Source organism: Heloderma suspectum, chromosome 16, assembly GCF_057233095.1.
Source record: "Heloderma suspectum isolate Gila_16-S chromosome 16, 16-S_ref, whole genome shotgun sequence".
Classification (NCBI taxonomy): Eukaryota; Metazoa; Chordata; class Lepidosauria; order Squamata; family Helodermatidae; genus Heloderma; species Heloderma suspectum.
In genome coordinates this window covers 8,702,053-8,725,643 of record NC_139473.1, presented here as the reverse complement: position 1 = coordinate 8,725,643, position 23,591 = coordinate 8,702,053, and the positions used below count along the sequence as shown (strand labels likewise).

The following is a 23,591-nucleotide window of genomic DNA, read 5'->3' as shown; positions in this document are numbered from 1 at the left end:
TTGTATGATGGCAGAATTGCATCAAGATTCTGTTTGTTGCAGTGTGTTACTGTTGCACACAAAAGGAATCCTGAGGCAATCCTACATATGAAGGCGTAAAAAATAAAATAGGTATAAATGCGCACTTTGAAACTGCTCTATACAGGCTTCGTGCTTTGGCCCCTCCCCTTCTATGCAAATCTCCTCAGACTCACCTATCCTGAGTCAAACCATTGGCCCATCTAGCCCCGTATTTTGTACTCTAGCCAGGCTGCGGATGGCTGGTTTACTCTAACTGGTAATGGCTCTTCGCATTTGCTACCTGATCCTTTCAACTGGAGGTGCTGGGGATCGAACTTGGGATCTTCTGCCTGCAAACCACATGTACTCTGCCTATTGAGTTATGGCCTCTCCTCTCATCTCTGTTTCCTCTCCGGACTCTGGGAAAATGAATTGTAGTTGAATGAATTCAACTCTGGGAATTGTAGTTTTGTGAAGGCTCTCAGAAAGAGAATTCCCATCACTTTCTCAAAAAATATACATTTCTAGCAATTATTAGGGAATAATCAGGATATTTTAAATGCTTTAGGTTTGTAGTATAGATGTACCTTCAGGCTGTTATCACAAGTAACATACGATATAATTTTTATTCCCCAGCCTCCAGCTCCAGTCTCTAGAAAGTACATTAAAATGTCTTCTTTCATATGGCATGAATAACATTTATAAGGTATACAAGTTGGACCTGCAACAAAAAGTTGTGGTGCAGAGTGTTTCAGTTCAGGTTTCGGGCCAGCCAACCATACCCTTTTCTAGGACACTCCATTTCACCACCACCACCTGGTTTTCTTGCTCCTCCCCAAAAGTCAGTCCTCATTCCTACTGAGCATGCTCAGTCTTCATTGGAATGTTTTGGGGTCCCCTGCACATTTCATCCCCCCCCCCTAAAGATTTGTTGTACTTCTGCAAACCTTGGGGTTTTCCCAAGCCTGCTGATGCCTCCCTTTTGTGCATGGGTGTTGTTGTTTTGGCTTCATCCAGATGCACACTCGAAAAATAGTTTGCTATTAGTATTTAGAATGCGCTATGTTAAGGCTGCAATCCTATACATCTTTACCTGGGAGTAAGTCCCATTGAACTTAATAGAACATACTTCTAAGTAGATATGCATAGGATTGCACTGTAAAAGTTTTTCTCAGACACACAGTCTGACCTTTTAAATATTTATGGGAAAGTACATCCCAATATGGTGATTATTCCAAAGTGTGTGTGTACCCAGGATTACAGTCTAAAGGGTTTAACTTGAGATCAGTTACCTTCTCACATACTCAAGCCTGCCTAAACCTTGTGGTCATCTTCAGAGGACTTCCTTTGAGTCATCTCCCTTGTCCCTAACTTCTGTAGCTTAAAGGGAGGGCATTCATCTCAGTTGTGACACCCCATATACAGACTGTCTACTGGAACAAGAGTCAGCTGGTGCCAAATCATAAGAACATAAACAGAGCCCTGCTGGATCAGACCAAGATCCATCTAGTCCAGCATTCTGTTCAAGCAGTGGCCAACCAGCTGCCCACAGGAAACCCACCACCAGGATATGAGTGCAACAGCACCCTCCCACCCAAGTTCCCCAGCAACTGGTGCACATAGGCTCACTACCTCTGATCCTGGAGGTAGCAGATAGCCATCAGGAATAGTAGCCATTGATTATGATCATGATTATGATGATGGAGCCTTCTCCTCCATGAATTTGACCAACCCCCTTTTAAAGCCATCCAAACTGGTGGCCATCGCTACATCCTGTGATAGCGAGTTCCGTATGCGCTGTTTGAAGAAGTCCTTCCTTTTATCAGTCCTGAATCTCCCACCAATCAGCTTCAGAAAAATGTCTCCTTCCATTACCAGTTGAGAACCTCTGTATTTTTATTTTTATTTATTAAATTTATTAATCGCCCATCTGGCTGGTCACCCAGCCACTCTGGGCGATGTACAACATATAATAAAACAGTTTAAAACAATAAAATTCTACAATAAAAACATTTTCTAAAATACCCTAACCCACCCCAAATGCCTGCCTGAACAACCACGTTTTTAATGCACGGCAGAAGCTCATTAAAGAGGGGGCATGACGGAGTTCCTTAGGGAACTCTAAGTTCCACAGAGTGGGGGCCACCACAGAAAAGGCCCTCTCCCTTGTCCCCACCAGTCTAGCTGTCCTGGCTGATGGGACAGAGAGAAGGCCATCCGAGGCTGATCTTGTTAAGTGGCCTGTCTGGTGTTGCTGGAGGCGCTCCTTAAGATAGGCTGGGCCGGGACCATATAGGGTTTTAAAGGTCAAAACCAACACCTTGAATTTGGCCTGGAAAACAACTGGTAACCAGTGCAACTCCTTCAGCACTGGAGTGATGTGATCTTGCCGGCGGATGCCTTTAATCAGGCGAGCCTCCGCATTCTGTACCAGCTGCAGCTTCCAAACCGTCTTCAAGGGTAACCCCATGTAGAGCACGTTACAGTAGTCTAAACGAGAGGAGACCAGGGCATGTACTACTGATGGGAGCAGATGGTCGGGAAGGGAGGGGCGCAGCCACTGTATCAGATGGAGTTGATACAGCGCTGTCCGGCTCACAGCTGACACCTGAGCCTCCATGGACTTCTGGGAGTCCAAAATGACCCCCAGGCTGTGGACCTGGTCTTTCAAGGGTAGCCATACCCCATTCAACACCAGGTCAACATCCCCCAGCCTCCTCTTGTCTCCCACCAAAAGTACCTCGGTCTTGTCAGGGTTCAGCTTCAGCTTATTCCTCCCCATCCAGCCACTCACCGTCTCTAGACATTTGGACAGGGATTCTATGGCCAACCTTGGTGGAGATTTGAACAAGAGGTAGAGCTGCGTGTCATCCGCATACTGATGACACCGCACCCCAAACCTCCTGATGATAGCCCCCAGCGACTTCACATAGATGTTAAATAGCATCGGGGAGAGGATGGAACCCTGTGGCACCCCACGCCCAGCATATCACTGAAGCTGGTTTTAACTGATGATTTTATTATCTCTGCCAGATTTTATTATTCTGCTGTTCCGAGTCTCTGCTGTTTTTTAAACACTGAGCATTATTGATGTTCTTTAGTCCTTGTTTTTGCTTTTGTTCTTAGCTGTCCTTGGAGTTTTTAACTGAAGGGATGTGTATACATTTCCTAAATAAAAAAGTAAACAAATAAATAATAAGCACAGTTGGACCTCTCTTGACCCTGCTAGATTAAACTTGTTCTGCAAACGGTTCAGTACTGCTGGTCTTAGGGGGCAGGGAGAGCAATATATATGTGACGCCAGCATCCTCAAACATAGATCACCTCTGAACCTTTTCCAGTGAACAAGCAGCTGGTGGGAGAGATGAGGTGCTAAACTCTTTCCTCACCCACCACATTTCTCCTGAGATACTTTGCTCCCACTGTTTTTCTCCCAGCTGAGCTCCAAGGTTGGACATTGCCTGGAGGCTAAGACTGGACATAGCCAGATGCAAAAGAGAACAGGGCTATTGTACCTTTATTAGTTGTGTAGCTTGTCATGCAACTATTAAAGGTGCAGGAGCCCTGTCCTCTTTTGCATCTGACCAACCTTAACAGGACATGGGAGAAAAACATATGGGGGGGGGTAGTAGAAATCGATGTGCAGAGTGGAAAGATTAAGCACCCCCACCCTTCTATCAGTTGCTTTTCCATCAGAGAAGGGCTCCCCTCCCCACCCACTGCTTTACGGGTACATCATGGGCCATATTGTCCTGAAAAGCAGTTTCAAACACTGTCCTCAGTAGCATGGAGGCCCGATAAAGCGGAGCAACTGCAGCTCCCCGGGCCAAATCAGATCTCCTGAAGAGTTGCTTTTTGTCCTCCATAGCTGCCAATTCACAGGCAAGCACCCTTGAATTTTGGCACCCTAGGCGATTGCCTAGTTTGCCTCTGTGATGGTCCAGCCATGTGCTCAACAGCCCTGGTTGCATCCTAGTAAACTCAGGCTGGCCAGCCTCAGCAAGCTGTCTGAATCTGTGCATGAAGGTTTTTACTTTTTGAGTGGCTGCGGCTATAAGCCCGATCAAAATCTGCTCCTTTCTCTTTCAGAATTCAACCAGACAGTCCAGGGTTCTGGAAATATGACAGACAAAAGCAGTCAAGATCAGCTGCTGTTTCTCTTTCCAGAGTTCAACCAGCAAAGCCAGGGCGTGGGCCAGCTCGATGACCCCTGCGCTGAAACGCCCAGCAAGAAGATGAGGCGCAATCGCTTCAAGTGGGGGCCCGCTTCTCAGCAGATTTTGTACCAGGCCTATGACCGGCAAAAGAACCCCAGCAAGGAAGAAAGGGAGACCCTGGTAGAGGAGTGCAACAGGTAACTCCCCACACACACACACAAGCCCCCCTCAAACGAGAACTTGAGCAACAGCCGCCTTCCTCTCTTGCGCCTAATTAACTCGCAGCTTGTTGGCAGAGGATGGAGCCTTTGTTGTTTTTAAACCAAACCCCCCATTGTGTGAAGCGTCTGGCACGTTCTGTGTCAAAGGGAAGAGAACCTGCTATTCTCAGCGCATAGCATAAGTCAACAACAGAGGAAAACCACTCGGAGGTCTGGTCGGGCCTGCCGTTTGCGACTGAACCTTGCCACTGAGCTAATGGCGAACTGCCGCCTGCCTTTAGCTCGGCCAGCTGTGTTTCGCAGGCGGTTAAAAACCAAGGGGCTTCTGGAGCTTCTGGTGGGCCCCACCATGTGTGGCTTGGGGGCCACAAGCTGTGCAGGCCTCGAGTGGGTAAAGTATTAGCCTCAAGGCTGGCATCATGGGTTGGTATGGTCAGGCATCTGCCAAGGGCCCACCGCCCGGCAGGGGGCCCGCTGACAAAAGCACCCTGGACCTGTTCCTCCTCTTCTCCATTGCCACCCACTCTCTCTTTCTGGCCCAGACAGTGGTGGTGATGTGATGGCGGAACAGGCGACGTTGCTGCCTGCTTGCGCAAAGGTTCTCAGCCTGGCAAGGGAGCAGGTGGTAGGAACAAAGCGGAAGAGGACGAACAGGAGGAACAGCAGCTGACAGTGCTGGGGGGAAAGCAGACTCCTGGAATGAGGGTGCCCCATTGAGGATGTCTTGCACAACAGCCCTCCAAAACCTGGTGTGAGGTCGCACCGCTGAGCAACCTAGTGTGCTGTATTCAAGTGCAGGGAACTAACTGTGTGGTGTCTTCTTAGTAAAACTGCAACCCTGCTTTCAGACTCCCCGCTCCCTGTCTTCTCTTGGATTAGGAGAAACCCTGCTGCAGGCCTGCATTAGGAGCCCTAGCAAGAGAGGTGTATATATATACAGAGAGGAAGGCCAGGATCTCTTCTCGACCATCCCAGAGTGCAGGATACGGAATAATGGACTCGAGTGACAGGAAGCCAGATTCCAGCTGAACGTCAGGAAAAACGTCCTGACTGTTAGAGCAAGATGACAATGAAACCGATTACCTAGGGAGGCGGTGGGCTCTCCCACACTGGAGGCCTTCAAGACGAGGCTGGACAGCCATCTGTCGGGGATGCTCTGACTTTGAGCACTGAGCAGGGGGTTGGACTCGATGGCCTTGTAGGCCCCTTCCCACCCTACTATTCTATGATTCTGTTGTTGTTGTTCAGTCGTTCAGTCGTGTCCGACTCTTCGTGACCCCATGGACCATAGCACGCCAGGCCTTCCTGTCCTGCGCTCTCTCCCGGAGCGTGCTCAAGTTCATATTCATTGCATCCGTGATGCTATCTAGCCATCTCATCCTCTGCCGTCCCCTTCTCCTTCTGCCTTCAGTCTTTCCCAGCATCAGGGTCTTTTCCAGAGAGTTTTCTCTTCGCATTAGGTGGCCAAAATATTTGAGCTTCAGCTTCAGTATCTGTCCTGCCAATGAGCACTCAGGGTTGATTTCCTTTAGGATGGACTGATTTGACCTCCTTGCAGTCCAGGGCACTCGTAAGAGTCTTCTCCAGCACCACAGTTCGGAAGCATCAATTCTTCGGCGCTCAGCCTTCCTTATAGTCCAGCTCTCACAGCCATACATTACTACTGGGAAAACCATAGCTTTGATTAGACGGACCTTTGTCGGCAAGGTGATGTCTATGATTCTATACCCTACTAATGAACCTGCAAGCAGGGTTGGTGTCAAGGGTAGGCATGCTTAGGCTCCTGCTAAGGGTCCGCACACCGGCAGGGGCCCACCGACAAGAGCCCCCTGGAGTTGCTCCTCTTCTTCACCATGGCAACCTGCTTGTTTACCTGCCTCTTGCTCTGGGCCAGACAACAGTGTCTGGGCCAGCGCGAGAGGAGCAGGAGAGGCCATGGCCTGCTTGCTCACTGGCTCTTTACCTGGCAAGCAAGCAAGTGGTAGCAATGATGAGACAGAGAAGGAGCCAGGTTGTGACAGTGGCGGTGAGAAGGTAGACTCAATGGGGGGGGGGCATTGAGGGTGAGTTGCCCAAGGGCCTTCCAAAACCTGGAGCCTGTTAGGCACTGCCTGTGAGTTACCACCGTTTATAGGGAGCCCGGATGATATGCAGCGTGCAGTCGAAGTTCAACAGACGACACACCAGGGGCCTGAGGGAATCCAGACTGCGCAGCCTGGTCCCTAAAAGCTTTCACGCCCAGCCATTTCCATGTGTCTGTTTTAAAAGGTTGTATCCCGCGTTTTCCTGTTAAAAGCAACTCAGAGCAGCTTAGGAACAAAACACACATTGCATCATCGTCAGGAAATCACGAAACAAGGAAGCCATGGCGAAGCAACGCTAGAAGAGCAGAGGGGCAGAGAAACGAAAAATAAATAAAATCACCCAGTAATGCACCAACTGAAATAAAACCCCAGGAAGAGCTTTGGCCGGTATTATTTGACATTATTGCATCTTATCAGGACATCCGCAGGGTGGCCAGACAATGCATCACACATATAGCCTCCTGCATTTGCAAGCTGCTTGTCCATGTAGCCATCAACAGAGATGAGATAGCCCTTGTATTCCTGAATAACAATAAGCCTGCGTGCCTACAATACCTTTCCAAATCTGTACATGATACAGATATTCATTATCACCGCAGCTCCACTCCAACATCCACCCATATCTCTTGCACGGCTGGGCCTCCAAGACTCTCTTTGTGCTAACTTCCCCTCCTCCCGGCCTCCCCACCCTGCCCCCAAATTTATTGATTGATTTTAGGACATTTCTACACCACATCTCTGAGGCTCCAAGGCAGGCTTGCATAGATGGTATAAACGAACTCAAATCCAATCTTAAGGCAAACATAGAAGATAAAAAAGTGATCCAGCAGGAAGGCCAACAGGCAGGCCATTTCAAAAGAGGAGAAGAAGAAAACGAAACCAAAAAAAAAAGCGAGGCTGTGGACCCCGAGCCAGCAAGGAAGGAGAAGTACACACCTTGGGGTGGGGGATATCCCACAGCCTTGGAGCAAGTGATGTAAAGCCCCCCAGTCTCTGTTTCGAACTGCGGCTGCTCTTATCTGATGACGAGTAGGGAAACTAAGCAGAGGCTGATTTAATGAACTTGGCATGGGAGTTTCCTGCCAACACAGGCGACTGCTTCATTGACAAAGCCATGCCCATAAACGCTTCTGCCATAATCCATTTGAGGTGCTGTGGGACTCGGGTCTGAAGCAACAGTGGGGGGAAAACCACACTTCCTCTCTGAAATATGTCAGAACCTTTTCTGTTTTCATACCTTTTCTCTACTGCGTCCCACTGAAAAGGGTAAAAGATAGGATAGCACTCTTCAAGTACTTGAAAGGTTGTCACAGAGAAGAAGGCCAGGATCTCTTCTCGATCATCCCAGAGTGCAGGATACGGAATAATGGACTCGAGTGACAGGAAGCCAGATTCCGGCTGAACATCAGGAGAAACTTCCTGACTGTCAGAGCAATACGACAATGGAACCAATGACCTAGGGTGGTGGTGGGCTCTCCCACACTGGAGGCCTTCAAGACGAGGCTGGACAGCCATCCATCAGGGATGCTCTGACTTGATTCCAGCATTGAGCAGGGGGTTGGACTTGATGGCCTTGTAGGCCCCTTCCAACCCTACTATTCTATGATTCTATGATCCCAAGAGCATTCTTAGGCATGTGTTATGTAATGATAAATTTGTATTTTATACATTTATATCCCACCTCCTTTCCTCTTGCAAGGAACCCAAGGCAGCTTACTCAATCCTCCTCCTCCCATCCATGTAAACCTTACAACAACCCTGTGAGGTAGGTCAGGCTGAGAGTCAGAGATTGGCCCAAAGTCACCCAGTGAGCTTCCATGGGTGATTGGGGACTAGAACCATTACACCACACTGGCTCTCCTAATATATATAATGTGTCTGTTGCAGGCACCTGTTGAACATAATATCCATGTTGAATAATATGCTTTTGTTTCCCCACCTTAGGCCTGGAGTAGTTTTGACACTTATTTTCAAAGTGTTGTTATATTTACGTTTTATCTGATTGAAGGGCTATGAAGCCTTTTCAAAGGTGGTTTTTGTTTTAATAATTAAAAAAAAACTTTTCATTTTAAATCACGTTTTAAAATTGACGGTAAAATAATATTACATCGTCTATGTTTTAGAATAACCTTGTTTGATCCAAACGAACAAGTTAAGGCCTATACTTATAATCACTATATTTATAACCGCATGGAAAGGCCTATACTTTAATTCTGGAGTGTGGAAATTCACAGTCTGGATCTAGTATTCGTGATGGGGTGGTGATCTGCATTGGGGGCATGTTAGTTCCTCCCTTGTCAAAACCAGATAATTTCCTGGTGGGGTTTAGAGTGCAAGCCTATGTATGTTTAGACAGACGAAAAAGTCCTACAACTGCCAGCGTTCCCCAGCCAGCATGGCTAGTTGAGGAATCCTGGGAGCTGTAGGACTTTCTTTCTGTCTAAATATGCATGATAGGATTGAGCCCTTAGACTGTCTGCAGCCTCTTCCCTCTCCAAGGAAGCCAGTATGGCTGGCTGGGGGATGCTGGGAGTTGTAGTTCAACACACCTGGAGGATACCAGGTTGGGGAAGGGTGCTTAGCGGTAGGGCATCTTCTTTGCAAACAGAAGGTCCCTGGTTTGATCCCTGGAACCAGGGCTGGACCAAGACATTTTGCTTCCTGAGGTGAAAGACAAGATGGCTCCCTCTCCCATGCCATGTACAAAAGATGACTGGACTAGAAGCTGAATCTTCAGCACTGGAAATGGGGCAGCATGCACCAGCATACCTGAAGGCAGTAGGCTAGCTTAGGGGGTGCAGGGCAGGCTGCGTGGCCCACAGCTCTCTCCTCCGGTACCTTGCTGCCACCTCCCAGAATCTGCTGCCTGAGTCAACTGCCTCACTCTGCCTAATGGTAGGGCCAGCCCTGCCTGGCATTTCCCAGCAGGTGATGGGAAACACCTCTTCACGGGACCCTGGACAGCCGCAGCTCCAGTCCGAGGAGACAATGCAAATAGTCTGGCCTGGTAGAAGGCAGTGTCCTATGTAGAAATCTTAGCCTATAGCGCAGATACACCCGTAAAGAAAACAAAACTAAGCCAGTTGTTGGCCCTAAGAAAAATCCCAAAAATCCATATCGTGTAATACTTTTGTTAGGCCAACTCAAGGATCACAAACAATATGCAAGCTTTCAAGATCACAGCTTTGAGTTAGCAGTGGGTTTTTATATTTTCAAAAATGGAGGATCTACAATTTCTTTTTCCCAGTGGTCCTAGGGGGCTCTGTTACCTGGAACCATTGCATCACCTGGCAGAGGCCAATTTGAATATCTGCAAACCTCCCCCCCCCACTCCTCCATATCATCTTAAGACTCTTGACTATGTAGACATCCTGACTACAACATCCAGTCAGCCTCCCCCCCTCCATCCTGCCCTTGCAACCTCCTGCCTGATGAAGAGATCTGAAGAACTCAAAAGCTTGCTCGTTATCTATGATCTTTGAGTTGGCCTTAAAGAAAAGCAGCCGCAATTAGGAGTGAGGAAAACGGAGTGGAGTGGCTCCATCTTCAGCATTCTCCATGATATTGACAGAACTACCAAGCCTCTAACACTGGACCGGGCCTAGTGCCGTGATAGTGCCAGCTACCTAACAGTGTTTTATTTATTACAACCCTTTCCAACGTGTCTCCTCTGATTTTTGTCCCCTAGGGCAGAATGCCTCCAGCGGGGTGTGTCCCCCTCTAAAGCACATGGCCTGGGTTCGAATTTGGTCACGGAAGTCCGCGTCTACAACTGGTTTGCGAACCGGAGGAAAGAGGAGGCTTTTCGCCAGAAGTTGGCCATGGATGCCTACAGCACGGGCCAGCCTCATACCATGAACCTCTTGCTCTCCCACAATTCCCCTCACCATGCTCAACCCAGCTCTTCCCCACCAAGTAAAATGCCAGGTAAGCCAAAGCTGGAATCTGCCGTCCCCTTTGCTCAGTTCTCAAGGAGGTGTTCTGGGGCTTTTCCCCCATTAGGTGTTTCCCTCCCCTAAAGAGATCTTGAGGTTGTGGTGGACAGCTTGATGAAAACGTCAACCCAGTGTGTGGCTGCTGTGAAAAAGGCAAATTCCATGTTAGGCACAATTGGGAAAAGAACTTAGAATAAAACTGCCAAGATCATACTGCCCTTATACAAATCTATGGTGTGACCACACTTAGAAAGCTGTGTACAGTTCTGGTCACCGCACCTAAAAAACGATATTGTAGAGCAGGAAAAAGTGCAGAAAAGGGCAACTGAAAGGATCAAGGGGCCAGACCAACTCCCCTATGAGGGAAGGTTGCAACAGCTGGGATTGTTTAGCCTGGAAAAAAGGCGAGTGAGGGGAGACACGATAGAGGTGTACAAAATGATGCATGGTGGGGAGAATGTGGACAGGGCGACATTTTTCTCCCTCTCTCATAATACTAGAACCCGATGGGGTCATCCCATGAAGCTAACTGGTGGGAGATTCAGGACAGATCAAAGGCAGGACTTCTTCTCACAGCGCATAGTCAAACTATGGAATTCGCTACCACAAGACATCGTGATGGCCACCAGTTTGGATGGCTTTAAAAGGGGGTTAGACAAATTCCTGGAGGAGAAGGCTACCAATGGCTACTAGTCCTGGTGGCTATCTGCTGCTTCCAGTATCAGAGGCAGTTTGTCAATGTATACCAGTTGCTGGTGAACATGGGTGGGAGCGTGCTGTTGCGCTCATGTCCTGCGTGTGGGTTCCTGGTCGACAGCTGGTTGGCCACTGTGTGAACAGAATGCTGGATGAGATGGACCCTTGGTCTGATCCAGCAGGACTCTTCTGATGTTCTTATCTTGGAGTTCTCCTGAGTCTGCTTATACTTCCTGCTTGTGTGTGGATGCTGCTGTTTTGGCTACATAAGCCACGGCACTCACAACCTGAGCATCAGAAATAGAGCGAATTGGGGGCTTTGTTTCAGTCGGCACTCACCACCTGAGTTCACTGTTAGAGGGAGCGATGCTGTCTTTATATATGGAGGCTTTGTCTAGCAATGGTAAATATGCTGTCTTTTGGCCCTTTGGTGCAGCCTGACGGTGGTGCTTGTTTTGTTTTTGCCCTGCGGTTAAATTATGTGCTGCGTATTGCGGGCTGTTATTTTCTGCTATGGACTTTGGCTGATGAACTTAGTCAAATAAACCTGATCTAACTATTCCTCTCTAACCTGAAAGCAATCCATTGTGGAACCAGAGAATCCAAATACATTTATAAAACTGAAGAGAATGCATTGTGCCCGTGGAGGGGGTCACCTGTTTAAATACAGCCAAGTGGAGACAGAACGAAATCTTGATTCTTTGGTGTTGGGATTCCTCCTCCCTCCCTCCTTCTCTGAAGGGCTGAATAACCTTGGCCTGCTTTCACTCTCCTCTCCCTGTGTACATTTATGGCCATTTTTTCTCATCTTGCAATTCTTTCGACAGGCAGAGGATTGTCACAAAAGCAAGCCAGTGTGCTCCAAGAGGGGAGGAAAAAGCAAGCTCAGTTTAAATTGGAGACCCTGAAAAGGGGGAAGGCTAGAAGAGAAGGGAGCTTAATCTGGGGGTGGGGAGAAGCTATCTTGAGTGAGCGGTGTGGAGCAAGGCGCATTGTTGGGGAAAACAATTCCCATTGTTCTGGTACCTGTAATCTACACACCAAAGTCAGCCAGCTCAAGAGGCAAACAACAGAAATCGCCTCTCTGACAAGCGCTAGGGTCGCGTGGGGGTCAGTGTGGGGTCACCAGCCCTTTTCTTTTGGGTCTCGCTGCTGATTCCTGAAACAATGCCGCATCCTCTTTCTCTCTCTCTTCCCCCTCCCCTTTTTAAAAAGGAGTGGGTGGAGGGACCCCTGACCAAACCGTACCCCATCTTGGAATGGGAGGCTGCCAAACGGCCACCACCTTTGGGAACTCCTTTTATTTTTCAAGGATAACTGGTGTGTGTCTCCTGGACAGCAGCTGCTTCCAGCGTTGCTGGTTGCAAATGGAAGACGGCCTCGTTTATCATAGGAACGTAGGAAGCTGCCTTGTACTGAGTCAGACCATCTAGCCCAGTATTGTCGACACTGATTGGCAGCAGCGGCTCTCCAGGGTTTCATGCAGGAGCTTTTCCAGCCCTGCCAGGAGATGCTGTGGGGATCAAATCTGGGACCTTGAATATGTAAAGCTGGTGCTCTGCTACTGGGCAATGATCCTTCCCCTAAAAATGAAGTAAGATTCTAGTCCTCATGGTTCTGAATAAAGGGTTGATTTAAATAGGGGCATAGGAAGCTGCCTGATATGGAGTCAGACCCTTGGTCCATGTAGCCCAGTACTGTCGACGCTGACTCGCAGCAGCAGCTCCCCAGGGTTTCAGGCAGGATTTTTGCCTGCCCTACCCGGAGATGCCAGGAATTGAACCTGGACCTTCTGCGTGCAAAGCAGGGGTTCTGCCCCTTCATTAATTGGCCTTTACAGGTCAAGTCATCTCTACGTTGCAAGCACTCCCTTGATGCCTGCCACTGCAGTTCAGAGTGGCAACTGAGTTCCATATAATCAGGACCACACCTGGACTGGGCCTGTGAGTTCTTCTCGCCAGACTACAGTTCCCAGGATGCTTTGGGGGAAGCCACGACATCGGCATGGCAAATGAATTGCGGCATCAGATGGTGCGGGCAAAGAGGCCCTACACCCACCCTCCCCAACCTGATGCTCTCCAGAAGTGTTAGACTACAACTCCCATAATTTCCTGCCAGCATGGCTAATAGCCATGTTGTCCAACACATCTGGAGGTTACTAGGTTGAGGAAAGTTGCCCTTCAGTAGAAATGGGCAACTTGTGGCCCTCCAGATGCTTTGGCTTACACCTCCCGTCAGCCCTAACCAGTGTAGCCAATGGTGAGAGGTGATGGGAGTTGTAGGCCAAAATATCTGGAGGCCACCCATACCTTACACCATTTGAGGACACATACATAGGAAGCTGCCCTATACTGAGTAAGACCATCTACTGGTAGCAGCTCTCCTGGGTCACAGACAGACGTCTTTCCCATCCCTAGCTGGAGATGCCGGGATTGTTTGTTTGTTTGTTTGTTGGATTACAGCATTTCTACCCTGCTCTTCAATCACAGAGGCTCCCTGATCGATAAAAAGAATACAGTCTCTGCCTTCAGGCTTACACTCGACAAAGGCACGACACAAAAGGCAAAGCAACAGGGAGGGGAAAGGAAAACAAGGAAACTCCCAAGGACTCAGTGCTTAATGTACTTGGAAACTTGAACCTGGGACCTTTTGCATGCAAGACATGGGCTGTACTGCTGAGCGCTCTTCCCCAACCCATACGATACGTTGCCGTCATTTGAAAAATTGCCCCGATCTTAAATGTATAGAAGGCTATGGAGGTGAAGGCTATCAATGGCTACTAGTCTTGATGGCTCTATGCTACCTCCAGTCTCAGAGGCAGTCTGCCTATGCACACCAGTTGCTGGGGAACATGGGCAGAAGGGTGCTGTTGCACTCCTGTCCTGGTTGTGGGTTTCCCGTGGGCAGCTGGTTGGCCACTGTGTGAACAGGATGCTGGACTAGATGTACCCTTGGTCTGATCCAGCAGGGCTCTTCTTACATTCTTATACAAGACTTGAACAGATTTAATCAGTCTGGTTCAGCCTTCCCCAAGCTGGTGCCCTCCAGATGTTGTGGACTTCAATTCCCATCAGTCCCAGCTAGCATGGCCAATGGCTAGGAATGCTGGGAGTTGTATTCCAAAACATCTGGAGGGCTGTAGGTTGGTGAAGGCTGATCTGGTTAATCAGATACAGCTTCGCTTATAGATTGAAATCCCATTCCTGATTAATCAGTGGAACCGACAAGTACATACCCGCCAACATGCTTGTAATACCCTTTTTCTCATGCCAAAGATCCCTGACTGGGTATCCCCTGCCCCCCAAATCATAATCATGTGCTGCTGAAAGGTTTATTTAATCTGTTGTAAGCTATGTTCATCAAGCAGTAATAGCCTGTCCTTCAATGATTAAAAAGGCAGGATGGTGTCCATTCTCTTAGTTAAAGATATATTAGGGGGGGAAACATAATTGTCATAAAAAATCATAATACGTGGTCCCAGTTCAAAACATACACCAGCATTTTCACCATGTGCAATAGGAAGCTTCGTGACTAAATGGTGCCTTTCAGCGCAATCCTGTACAAATCTACTCAGTGTTAAGTTCCTTTGAGCTCAGTGGGACTACTCCTGGGTAAGCGCAAATAGCATTGCACCGTAGTGTTCATGCGCATCAGTTTTGATACATGCACACTAGCAACAAGATCTAACCACTTCGTATAAGGCAGCTTCCCATTTTCCTGCTCCAAGATTTAACTTCTTGTGACTCTGGAGAGGGGGCTGAACCATGAAAAGAGTGATATGCTAGCTTTGCAAACCACACACACATAATGGAGCACTTTCAAAAGGTGCAGGCACTGAAACAAAAAATGAAAAAAAGAAGATAGAAACTACCCTTAGGGTGGCCATTTATGAGCCCCCGAAAAAGGAAATGCATCACCCTTCCCCCAAAAAAGACAGTGATTTGCACTGGGGGGAAATTGTGCTAATTTAGAAAGAATTATTATAATTTAAATAGAAATACAGTCCATCTCACCACAGTGCAGAAGACGGTTACCTGGTGAGCTGTGTGCCTGCCTGTCAAGTCTGCTCTCCAGGAGCTAATTGTGGGTGGACAGCGGTTCTTATGGTTCTTTAGCTATAAACAGGAATTGGACAGTACAGCCCAGCAAATAAAGGACCGTCCTCTGTAAAAGAGGACACCTGGCCAGCCCAACTGCCCCTGGTAAACTGGGCACTTGGGACATATGTAATGAGCCAAAGTAATGCACCTTTCAGCAGCCGTCTTTACCCGCTCCCCTTTCCCTGCTGACCAGGGTGTGACCCTTGCCGTGGAATGTCCCACACAATGCCGGTGACGGAGAGGGGTGCCCGCCCTTCTGTCGGGGCCTGATTGCTTACAAGATGTCCTACGAGCACATTGTCAGCAAAATCAGCTGTTTTCAGTGTTTCCCCAGCCTGCCTTTACAATAATACACCAGCATGGAGTCCGGGGGTTGTCATGGCATTGTTTCGCCCTCCCCACCACCCTCCCGGTTATGCATGCTTAATTGACAATTAAAGTTGGAGCTTTGAACCATTCTGGGTGCCTTTGATGTGCCCTCTTCATCCCTCCAGCATCTACTGAGTTACCCCATGGCATCCTTTTGTTTTTTCTCTGTTGGGGCCACTAGGATTGTTTTAAGCAGCATCCATTTTATTCGGAGAGGATAGAAAGGCCGTTAAGGAGGGGCTTTTTTTTCCACCCTCCCCATCCCTTCCTTTTTATTTTAGCACTGGATTTTAGATCACGAGCAGCTGCCCTTCGCTGCAGATCCCATCGGCCTCAGAGGGCTCAAGTATTTGTTTGCAAGAGGAGGACTCTCTCTCGAGGAGTCCACTGAAGGTGGAAATGAACATTGTGAGAGCAATGTCAATCCATCTCTAGGAACATAGGAAGCTGCCTTATACGACATCAGACTTTGGTCTATCTAGCTAATATTGTCTTCACTGACTGGCATTTGGTCCCAGATGTCACTTCCATCACCTATTTTAACTGCAATGGGTTGAACTTGGGACTTTTTGCATGCAAAGCATGTTGTCTTCTACTGGATGATGGTCTTTCTCTCTCTTTGCCCTCACTCTTCCTGGAACCATCCTTGTCTTTCCACTGAACGGTGCTCAAAGTGGCTAGTTTGATGCAATGCACGATACGATGTTGTTGAGCTGTGCATTTCCTGGCCCCCATCACCATGCTATACGGGCAACGTGGCGTGCAATGTTAACAGTAGACATTACCAGGAAGAGATGGAAAGAGAAGTCCAATGGTTATGGGAGTTGTAGTCCAACACATCTGGAGGCCCGCAGATTGGGGAAGCCTCGTCCAATGTCTAGTTTTGCCATTAAGAAAAAGAGAGGTCACGGGAGGGATAGATTTAGGGCTTCTCCAAATGGGGCTTTTATCCTGCTATTGGGATTGGTTACTCACAGAAGTTTGTGAGTCCTTTCCATGATGTCATCAACCTTCCCATGCTAAATGATGTTTATCTCATTTTTTTGAAAGAGCGGAGATAATGAACTATGAAATTACAGCGCGTTGAGTTCCCTAGTGAAAAGAGGAAATCCAGCAATAAGAGGCGCTAGACCACAGCGCCATCTAGTGACTGTATAATGAAATGTATAGAACACGAAGATAAGGGGGAAAGGGTGGGGGAGGGAAGCACATGTAAAGGGAGCCCATCATGACTCTGCATTTAAAACAGAAGCAGAAAGCCCCAGTAAAGTTGCGGGATTTTAGCCTGGTGTAGAAATGCTCTTACAGCTCTTAGCTGCAGAACAGGAGGTAAACCTCTGGAATCAAAATGGGCAAGTCAAAATGGCAACTTGTATGATTCTAAGAAAGTCACCTTGTAAGAAGCAGATGATTGGCCCATCAAGCCCAGTCTTGGCTACACTGAATAGCAGCTGAAGCTGTCCAGGGTCTCAGACAGAGAGGTGTCTTTTTCTCGGTCCTGCTACGTGAGATTCTTTAACTGGAGACTTCAGGAACTGAACCTGGGACATTCTGTATGCAAAACATTGAACTGCCTGTCACTGAGCTATAGAACTTTTCTACACGAGGCATTTATTGTGCGCTTGTGATTCCTTACTCATGCTTATTTATGGGTTCTTTAGACGACAACGTAATCCTTCAGTTTCACTTCTGTTTTTTCAGAGCACTTTCCCCTGTTTATTTTTTAGAAAGGGAAAATGGGGTATTCTTTCTGAAAGCACTGTTTCGCCTTGTGTATTTGCGATGTTCTGCTACAGCACAGCTCCACCTAGAGGTTGTGTCACGGAAAAGCAAAAGCTCTTTGCGTAGAACTCAGATCTCAATTCTGCGATGAAACAAAAAACAGATACAGCGGTTAATAGCCCTGTGTACAAAAGCTCGTAGTCCTGCCCCATAACTGGTGTATGGTCTGTAAGACCTGTCCTAATTCATTTACGCAGTTCGCCTACCATAAGATATGGAGATGTTCACCAACGAAAATTCACCAAGAAATCTATCAGTGCTGACTACTCATGGCAGCTAAACGGAATGTCCAAGTTCAGGAGCAAATATACCGGGGAGCAACCATTTGAGAGGGTTGTTAACCTTCAGGTCCTACTTGTGGACTTCTCAGGGGCATCTGGTTGGCCAGTATGTGAAACAGGGATGGTTTCCAATTTTTCTGTATCCACATTTTGAAGCGAATTGACCTGAATCACACTTCCTGGACTTGTATGCTGATCAGAATGCAGTTATCTGTTGGATTACACAAACATTGCGATACAGTCCTGAGCTCAAAAACACACACCGAGCTGCGTACAACTCTAGGTATTTCAGAACATAATGCATACAAAAATGCCTATTTTTGGTTAAATGTGATCAAAAATCCATATTCAGTTCAATATTTCAGTGCAGATTTGGGGGCAGTTTAAAAAAATAAAAACAAAAACGATAGATTGAAAGGATGGAACGGACTTAAGACCGAACACCTGAGTACTTGACACAGGCCAGAAGTAGACCAATCCGTTCCGTTTTTTTAAAATAAAGGTTGCAGATTGATGGGGAAACAGGTCAGAGCAGGCTTACGAATGAACCCATGAGAAACTGATGCGGGCCAGATATCGATTGATCCATCCCTCCCTGTGAAACAGGACACTGGACTAGTCAAACCTCTGGTCTGGTTCAGGAGGGCTCTTCTTAAGTTCTTACGTGTGTTTGCTGCAATCTTCGTGTGTTTGCACCGCCTCGATGGCTTTTTAGTAAATAGGGCAGTATATAAACGTTAGTAACAAATCAATAAATGAACAACCCCTTGCAAGATACTGGGGTTTCATATCAGACAGGCACACAAGGGGTTTCCTCAGCAAACAAGCTAATGCGCCCAAGGTTCTCTCTGTCTGAAAACAGCTGCTGTAAACCATTTCATTGGAGGCTTAATATCCCAGCTTTAATATACCAACCTGCTGCCCGAGGCGAGCAGGAGGTGGGGAGGGGAGGCGAGGTTGAAGCTGCAGCCAGCTCCCCACACCCGGGACTTCACTGATGGCTCCCCATGCTGGGCTTTGAACTGTCCTTGCCCTGTTTTTGTAGGGTTGTCTGGAGCACTAAATTCCTTAACTGCTTAATAGCATGCCTCAGACGATAGGGCTGTCGTCCTTTGCTTCCGCCGGCCCCTGTCCCGAGCTCCTGCAGCCCTTTCTAAATGATCTGCAAGTGCAGGACACAAGATTTTAATTTGGGGGTGAAGTTGTAGCATGATTTCATTTACACGTATTTAAAATGTGCGAACTTCCCCTGAACCTTCTGAATAGCACAGGGGTGGGGTGGGGTGGGGGTTGAATTGCAGATGACAGTCTTGATTGGGTTTGCCTTCACAACGGCCCTGTGCTGTAGTTCCTAACTCCAATTTTATAGATGGTGAGTGAGGATCCAGAGATTTGCTAAGCCCAGGGCTGCCCCTAGTTATTTGGTGCTTGAAGCAGAAAATCTAAAGGCACAATCTTTTGCATGTTGAGACAAAAAAAAGTCCTACAATTCCCAGCATTCCCCAGCCAGGTGGCTGGGGAATGCTGGGAGTCATAGGACCTTTTTCTGTCTCTCAGTATGCATAGGCATGCACCCTAAATGGCTATATATGTGTACACACACACACATCATGAAGCCGAATCCTTAACACATTTTTATGTATCTGCACCAGCTTCACCATCTCATTTCAAGAACATCAGAAGAGCCCTGCTGGACCAGACCAAGGGTCCTTCTAGTCCAGCATTATCTGTTTACACAGTGGCCAAACAGCTGCCCACAGGAAACCCACAAGCAGGACACGGGTGCAACAGCACCCTCCCACCCATGTTCCCCAGCAACTGGTGTATAAAGGCACACTGCCTCTGATACTAGAAGTAGCATAGAGCCATCAGGACTCTAAGAACATAAGAGCTGTGCTGGATCAGACCGAGGTCCCTCTAGTCTGCATTTTGTTTGCACAGTGGCCAACACAGAATACAGTGGGCAGAATACTGTACACAGTGTGCAGAATAACGTCCTGCTGGATCATGCTTGTGGGTCAGATCTGCCCATCTTTAGCCCTTCTCCAATGTTTTAAAGCGTGACCCACCTGTAAACTCACTCCACTTTTTGAGCTCTACTTTGCCGCTGGACAACAGAAAACTCATTGCAACAGTAGTTAACACTGGACGAGTTTATATTTTCTTTTTAATTCTTAATACTGATAGAAGTATTATTTATTTATATAGCACCATCAGTGCACCGTACAGAATAAAACAGTAAAACATCAAATCCCTGCCACAAAGGCGTCCATTGTAATAAACCATAAAATAAAACCAAGAAGGGAGGGAGTGCATCAAAGGAGCATAGAAAAACACTACAAAGCTCAATAACCAACATTACAAAGCAGTAAATAAAATCTAAATTAAAATTCCAAAAGTATTAAGGCAATATGTAGAAACTTAGGCCTGGGGGCCAAATCCAGCCCACCTGGGTTCCCCAGATGGCCACTCCCCTTCTCCTGCCCCCCCCCCCTTTCCCCCAGCTACTGCTGGTTGGGTGGTTTCATGGCTTTTGTGCAGGGTTTTCCCCCATTCTAAAAGATTGAAACACCTCTCCAAAGGCTTAGATACCGGCAATAAAAGCTTTAAACTACAATATGTGTGTGGGGGGGTGTTTTGCTTTTTTGCTCTACACTGCTGCCCTTACTGGCATTCAAATTCTACCTCCCCTTCTCCAACCTAGTGCCCTCCAGATTTTTGGGACTACAACTCATAAGAATGTAAGAAAAGCCCTGCTGGATCAGACCAAGGGTCCATCTAGTCCAGCATTCTGTTCACACAGTGGCCAAACAGCTGCCTATGGGAAGCCCACAAGCAGGGCATGAGACCAACAGCACCCTCCCGCCCATGTTCCCCAGCAACTGGTGTACATAGGCTCACTGTCTCTGGTTCTGGAGGTAGCACACAGCCATCAGGACTAGTAGCCATTGATAGCCTTCTCCTCCAGGAATTAGTCCAACCCCCCTTTAAAGCCATCCAAACTGGTGGCCATCACTACATCCTGTGGAAGCGAGTTCCATAGTTTTAACTATGTGCTGTGTGAGCAACTCCTTCCTTTGATCTGTCCTGAATCTCCCACCCATCAGCTTCATGGGATGACCCCATTGGGTTCTAGTATTATGAGAGAGGGAGAAAAATGTCTCCCTACCCACTTTCTCCACCCCATGCATAATTTTGTAGACCTCTGTCCTGTCTCCCCTGACCCTCCTTTTTTCCAAGCTAAATAATCCCGGCTGTTGTAACCTTCTCTCATAGGAGAGATGCTCCCATCAGCCCCAACCAGCATTATCAGTGGGTAGAGATGATAGGAGTTGTCGTCCAATGCATCTGGTAGGCGCCAGGTTGAAGAAGGCTGTTCTAAGGTACCCCCGTGCCTCACCCATTTGGGTTTGTTAGGGGGAAGCTTTAGTCCCGTCTCTCCCCTAGTGACCCTGAAACTACCAGGATTGCTGCTTTTCAGCCGCTAATGGTGGTGGGAAAGCAGCAGTCCTGATCCGGGTTGCTGAGGAAATGAGGAGGCTTTAACCTCCTCCAGCAACCCAAAAGTAGACCATCTCCTCTGCGCGTGTGCACGTGTGTGTGTTTACCCCAGCTGACACCAACAAGGTTGTGCACCCCGATATACAGTTTACAAGATGGTCTGAGGACTACGTGAGTGGTGCGATTTTGGCTAACGTAAGTAACGGCACGCACAGCTGGACATTGGTAATAGAAGGAATGATGCTGATTGTTAATGCAGAGGAGGGGAGTGGCTGAGAAAACAGTGACAGGCCTAAGGCCTCCTAGTGAGATTTGAACCAGGGCTTCCTAGTTCATAGCTCTGTCTCAGTGTCCCTGATTACCCGAGATGTCCTTGATTTGAACTTAACTTTTAAGCTCTGTTTGTCATTATATCATCCCCTTCTCCAGCTTTTTGCCTGCTAAGGTTTCTCTAGGGTCCTCATCCTGGAGACTATAAGGGTACATACCCTAGGGCTTAATTTGTGCCTCAGCATCTGCTTTCAACCGCCCAAGGAAGTACAGAGTGCCACAGAGAGTAAAAACACCCCAGAAATTGCATGAAAGGTTTCCGGGTAGGAGGGTGGTGTTTCTTGACAGGTGTCAACCCTGGCATTTCTCTTTCTACAAATCAAGCGATGCTACACACCAAAGTAAACCAAACTGGAGACTTCTGCGCAGTTTGCATTACTTTATCAAATCCAGAGAGCCTTGTTCTTCATGCCTCCCTTCTCCGTGTGTCTTCGGATGTTGAGATCTTTCGAAGAAACTTGTTTGGGGATTTTTTGGACTCGAGGTGGTTCCGTGTGATAAGGTTTTGTGGCCTGCTCCCCACTGGGATGCCCATGCCAGACCCAAATGCCAAAAGCAGCACGGCCCATCCAATCTCGTATTTTACACTTTCGTGCTCGTTATAGTGTTGAATCAGGCCAACATGTTGTTTAGGAACCTTTTCTGGCTTTATTGGGGATAATTAGAGCTTTATGGCACCATCCGAATGGGCGGGAGAGGGGGCAGTGACAGTAAACGGGTTTATAATGGACATAAACGATTCCGCCTTGGCAGCTGAGAGAGATTAACACTTTCAAGCACTGGTTTGAGTGGCAGCCTCCCATCCATCAAATCCATTCCATTCCTTCTTGGAGATGGGATGTTAAGATGGCAGGAATGTCTGGTTGATCAGCTTTTGAGGGTTGGAGGGAATTTTCCCCCAAAGTCAGATGGGAGGTGTGTGAGTGTGCATACATGGGAGTGAGGGTTGCCTTTCCTTGCAGTGTGTGCTTTCCAAACTGAAAATACAAACATCCACTATTAGAAACGGGACTGAATATAAAATAGACAGTATCGTAATGCCTTTATGGGGCAGCGTCATTGTGGGAATATTTGTGTATGGTACTGGTTGGCCCATCTTAAAAAGGGTATCATAAAGCTGGAAAAGGAGCAGAAAAGGGCAATATGATAAGGGGGTAGGAACACCTTCTCGACAAGGAATGGAGAACACATTTAGGGGGTTTTAAATTTAGTGGGGCTGTTCACACAACACGTTAACCCACACTCGGTGGTTGAGCGTGGGTTGTTGTTGAATCGTGGGTTGTTTGTTGAACCACGGCTTAGTGTGTTGTTTGAACACAGCACGTTTTCCACAGGGTGGGTTATTGTGTTATTTGTACGCAGCCAGGGTGGTGTGTTAATCATGCAGTGTGGCTTGTTAACCACCCTGAACAATCCAACAGCAAACCATGGGTTCTCAAGGTGGCTTGTTCAAGCAAAATAAGCCACGCTGCATGGTTAATAAGCCAGCCTGGCTGTGTTCAGACAACAGGCAGCCCATGGTTCAAAACAACCCGCACTCAACCACTGAATGTGGGTTAATGTGTTATGTGAACAGCCCCAGTGTGTGTGTGTGTGCGGGGCAGAAAGACAACTAAAAGGAGACATGATAATAAAGGTTATAAAATTAAACATGGTATGGAGAAACTGGAGAGAGAAAGAGAGAAAGTCAGTGCTGTCTCTGGGCTTTTGAGAGCCGTTGGGCAAGTCACCCACAATGGGTCCCCTCCCTCAATGAGTCTATCTTCTCATCGCCAGCTGCTTTTGCTTCTCCTCCTCGTTCTCATCATTGCTACCACTTGCTTGCTTGCCAGGCAGAAAGCCAGGGAGAAAGTAGGCCGTGGTGTCTCCTACTCCACCTTCTCACCACCTCTGTTGTCTGGGCCAGCCTCAGGTAGAAAAGCCCATAGTAGCATTTTGTGCATTCAAAGTGCTTCGTATGCATTATTTCAGTAATCTTTATGAGAACCCTTCAAGGTAGGTCTGTATCATTATCCCCAGAGTGCAAATTGGGTGGGAGGCAGGAGGCTGGAGTTGAGAAAATGCTGTTTTGCAAAAGTCCCACTCGTTTTTTGTGGCTTTTTGTGGCTGGCACAAGATCAGCAGGGGAGACTTCC

General features: G+C 47.7%; 1 protein-coding gene across 3 annotated transcripts in view; it reads left to right on the top strand.

Moving 5' to 3' along the window:
* The window catches only part of HNF1B (HNF1 homeobox B), a 77,523-nt gene that overhangs the window by 22,527 nt on the left and 31,405 nt on the right, over positions 1-23,591 (top strand). For 2 of the 3 annotated variants that reach the window (XM_084823313.1, XM_084823314.1), the window contains exons 3-4: positions 4,168-4,354; positions 10,151-10,389. In XM_084823313.1, coding sequence (XP_084679439.1) covers positions 4,168-4,354; positions 10,151-10,389 — 426 coding nt within the window. Of the gene's footprint in view, positions 1-4,089; positions 4,355-10,150; positions 10,390-23,591 lie in introns of all 3 variants that reach the window. The other variant, XM_084823312.1, reaches the window with a different exon arrangement.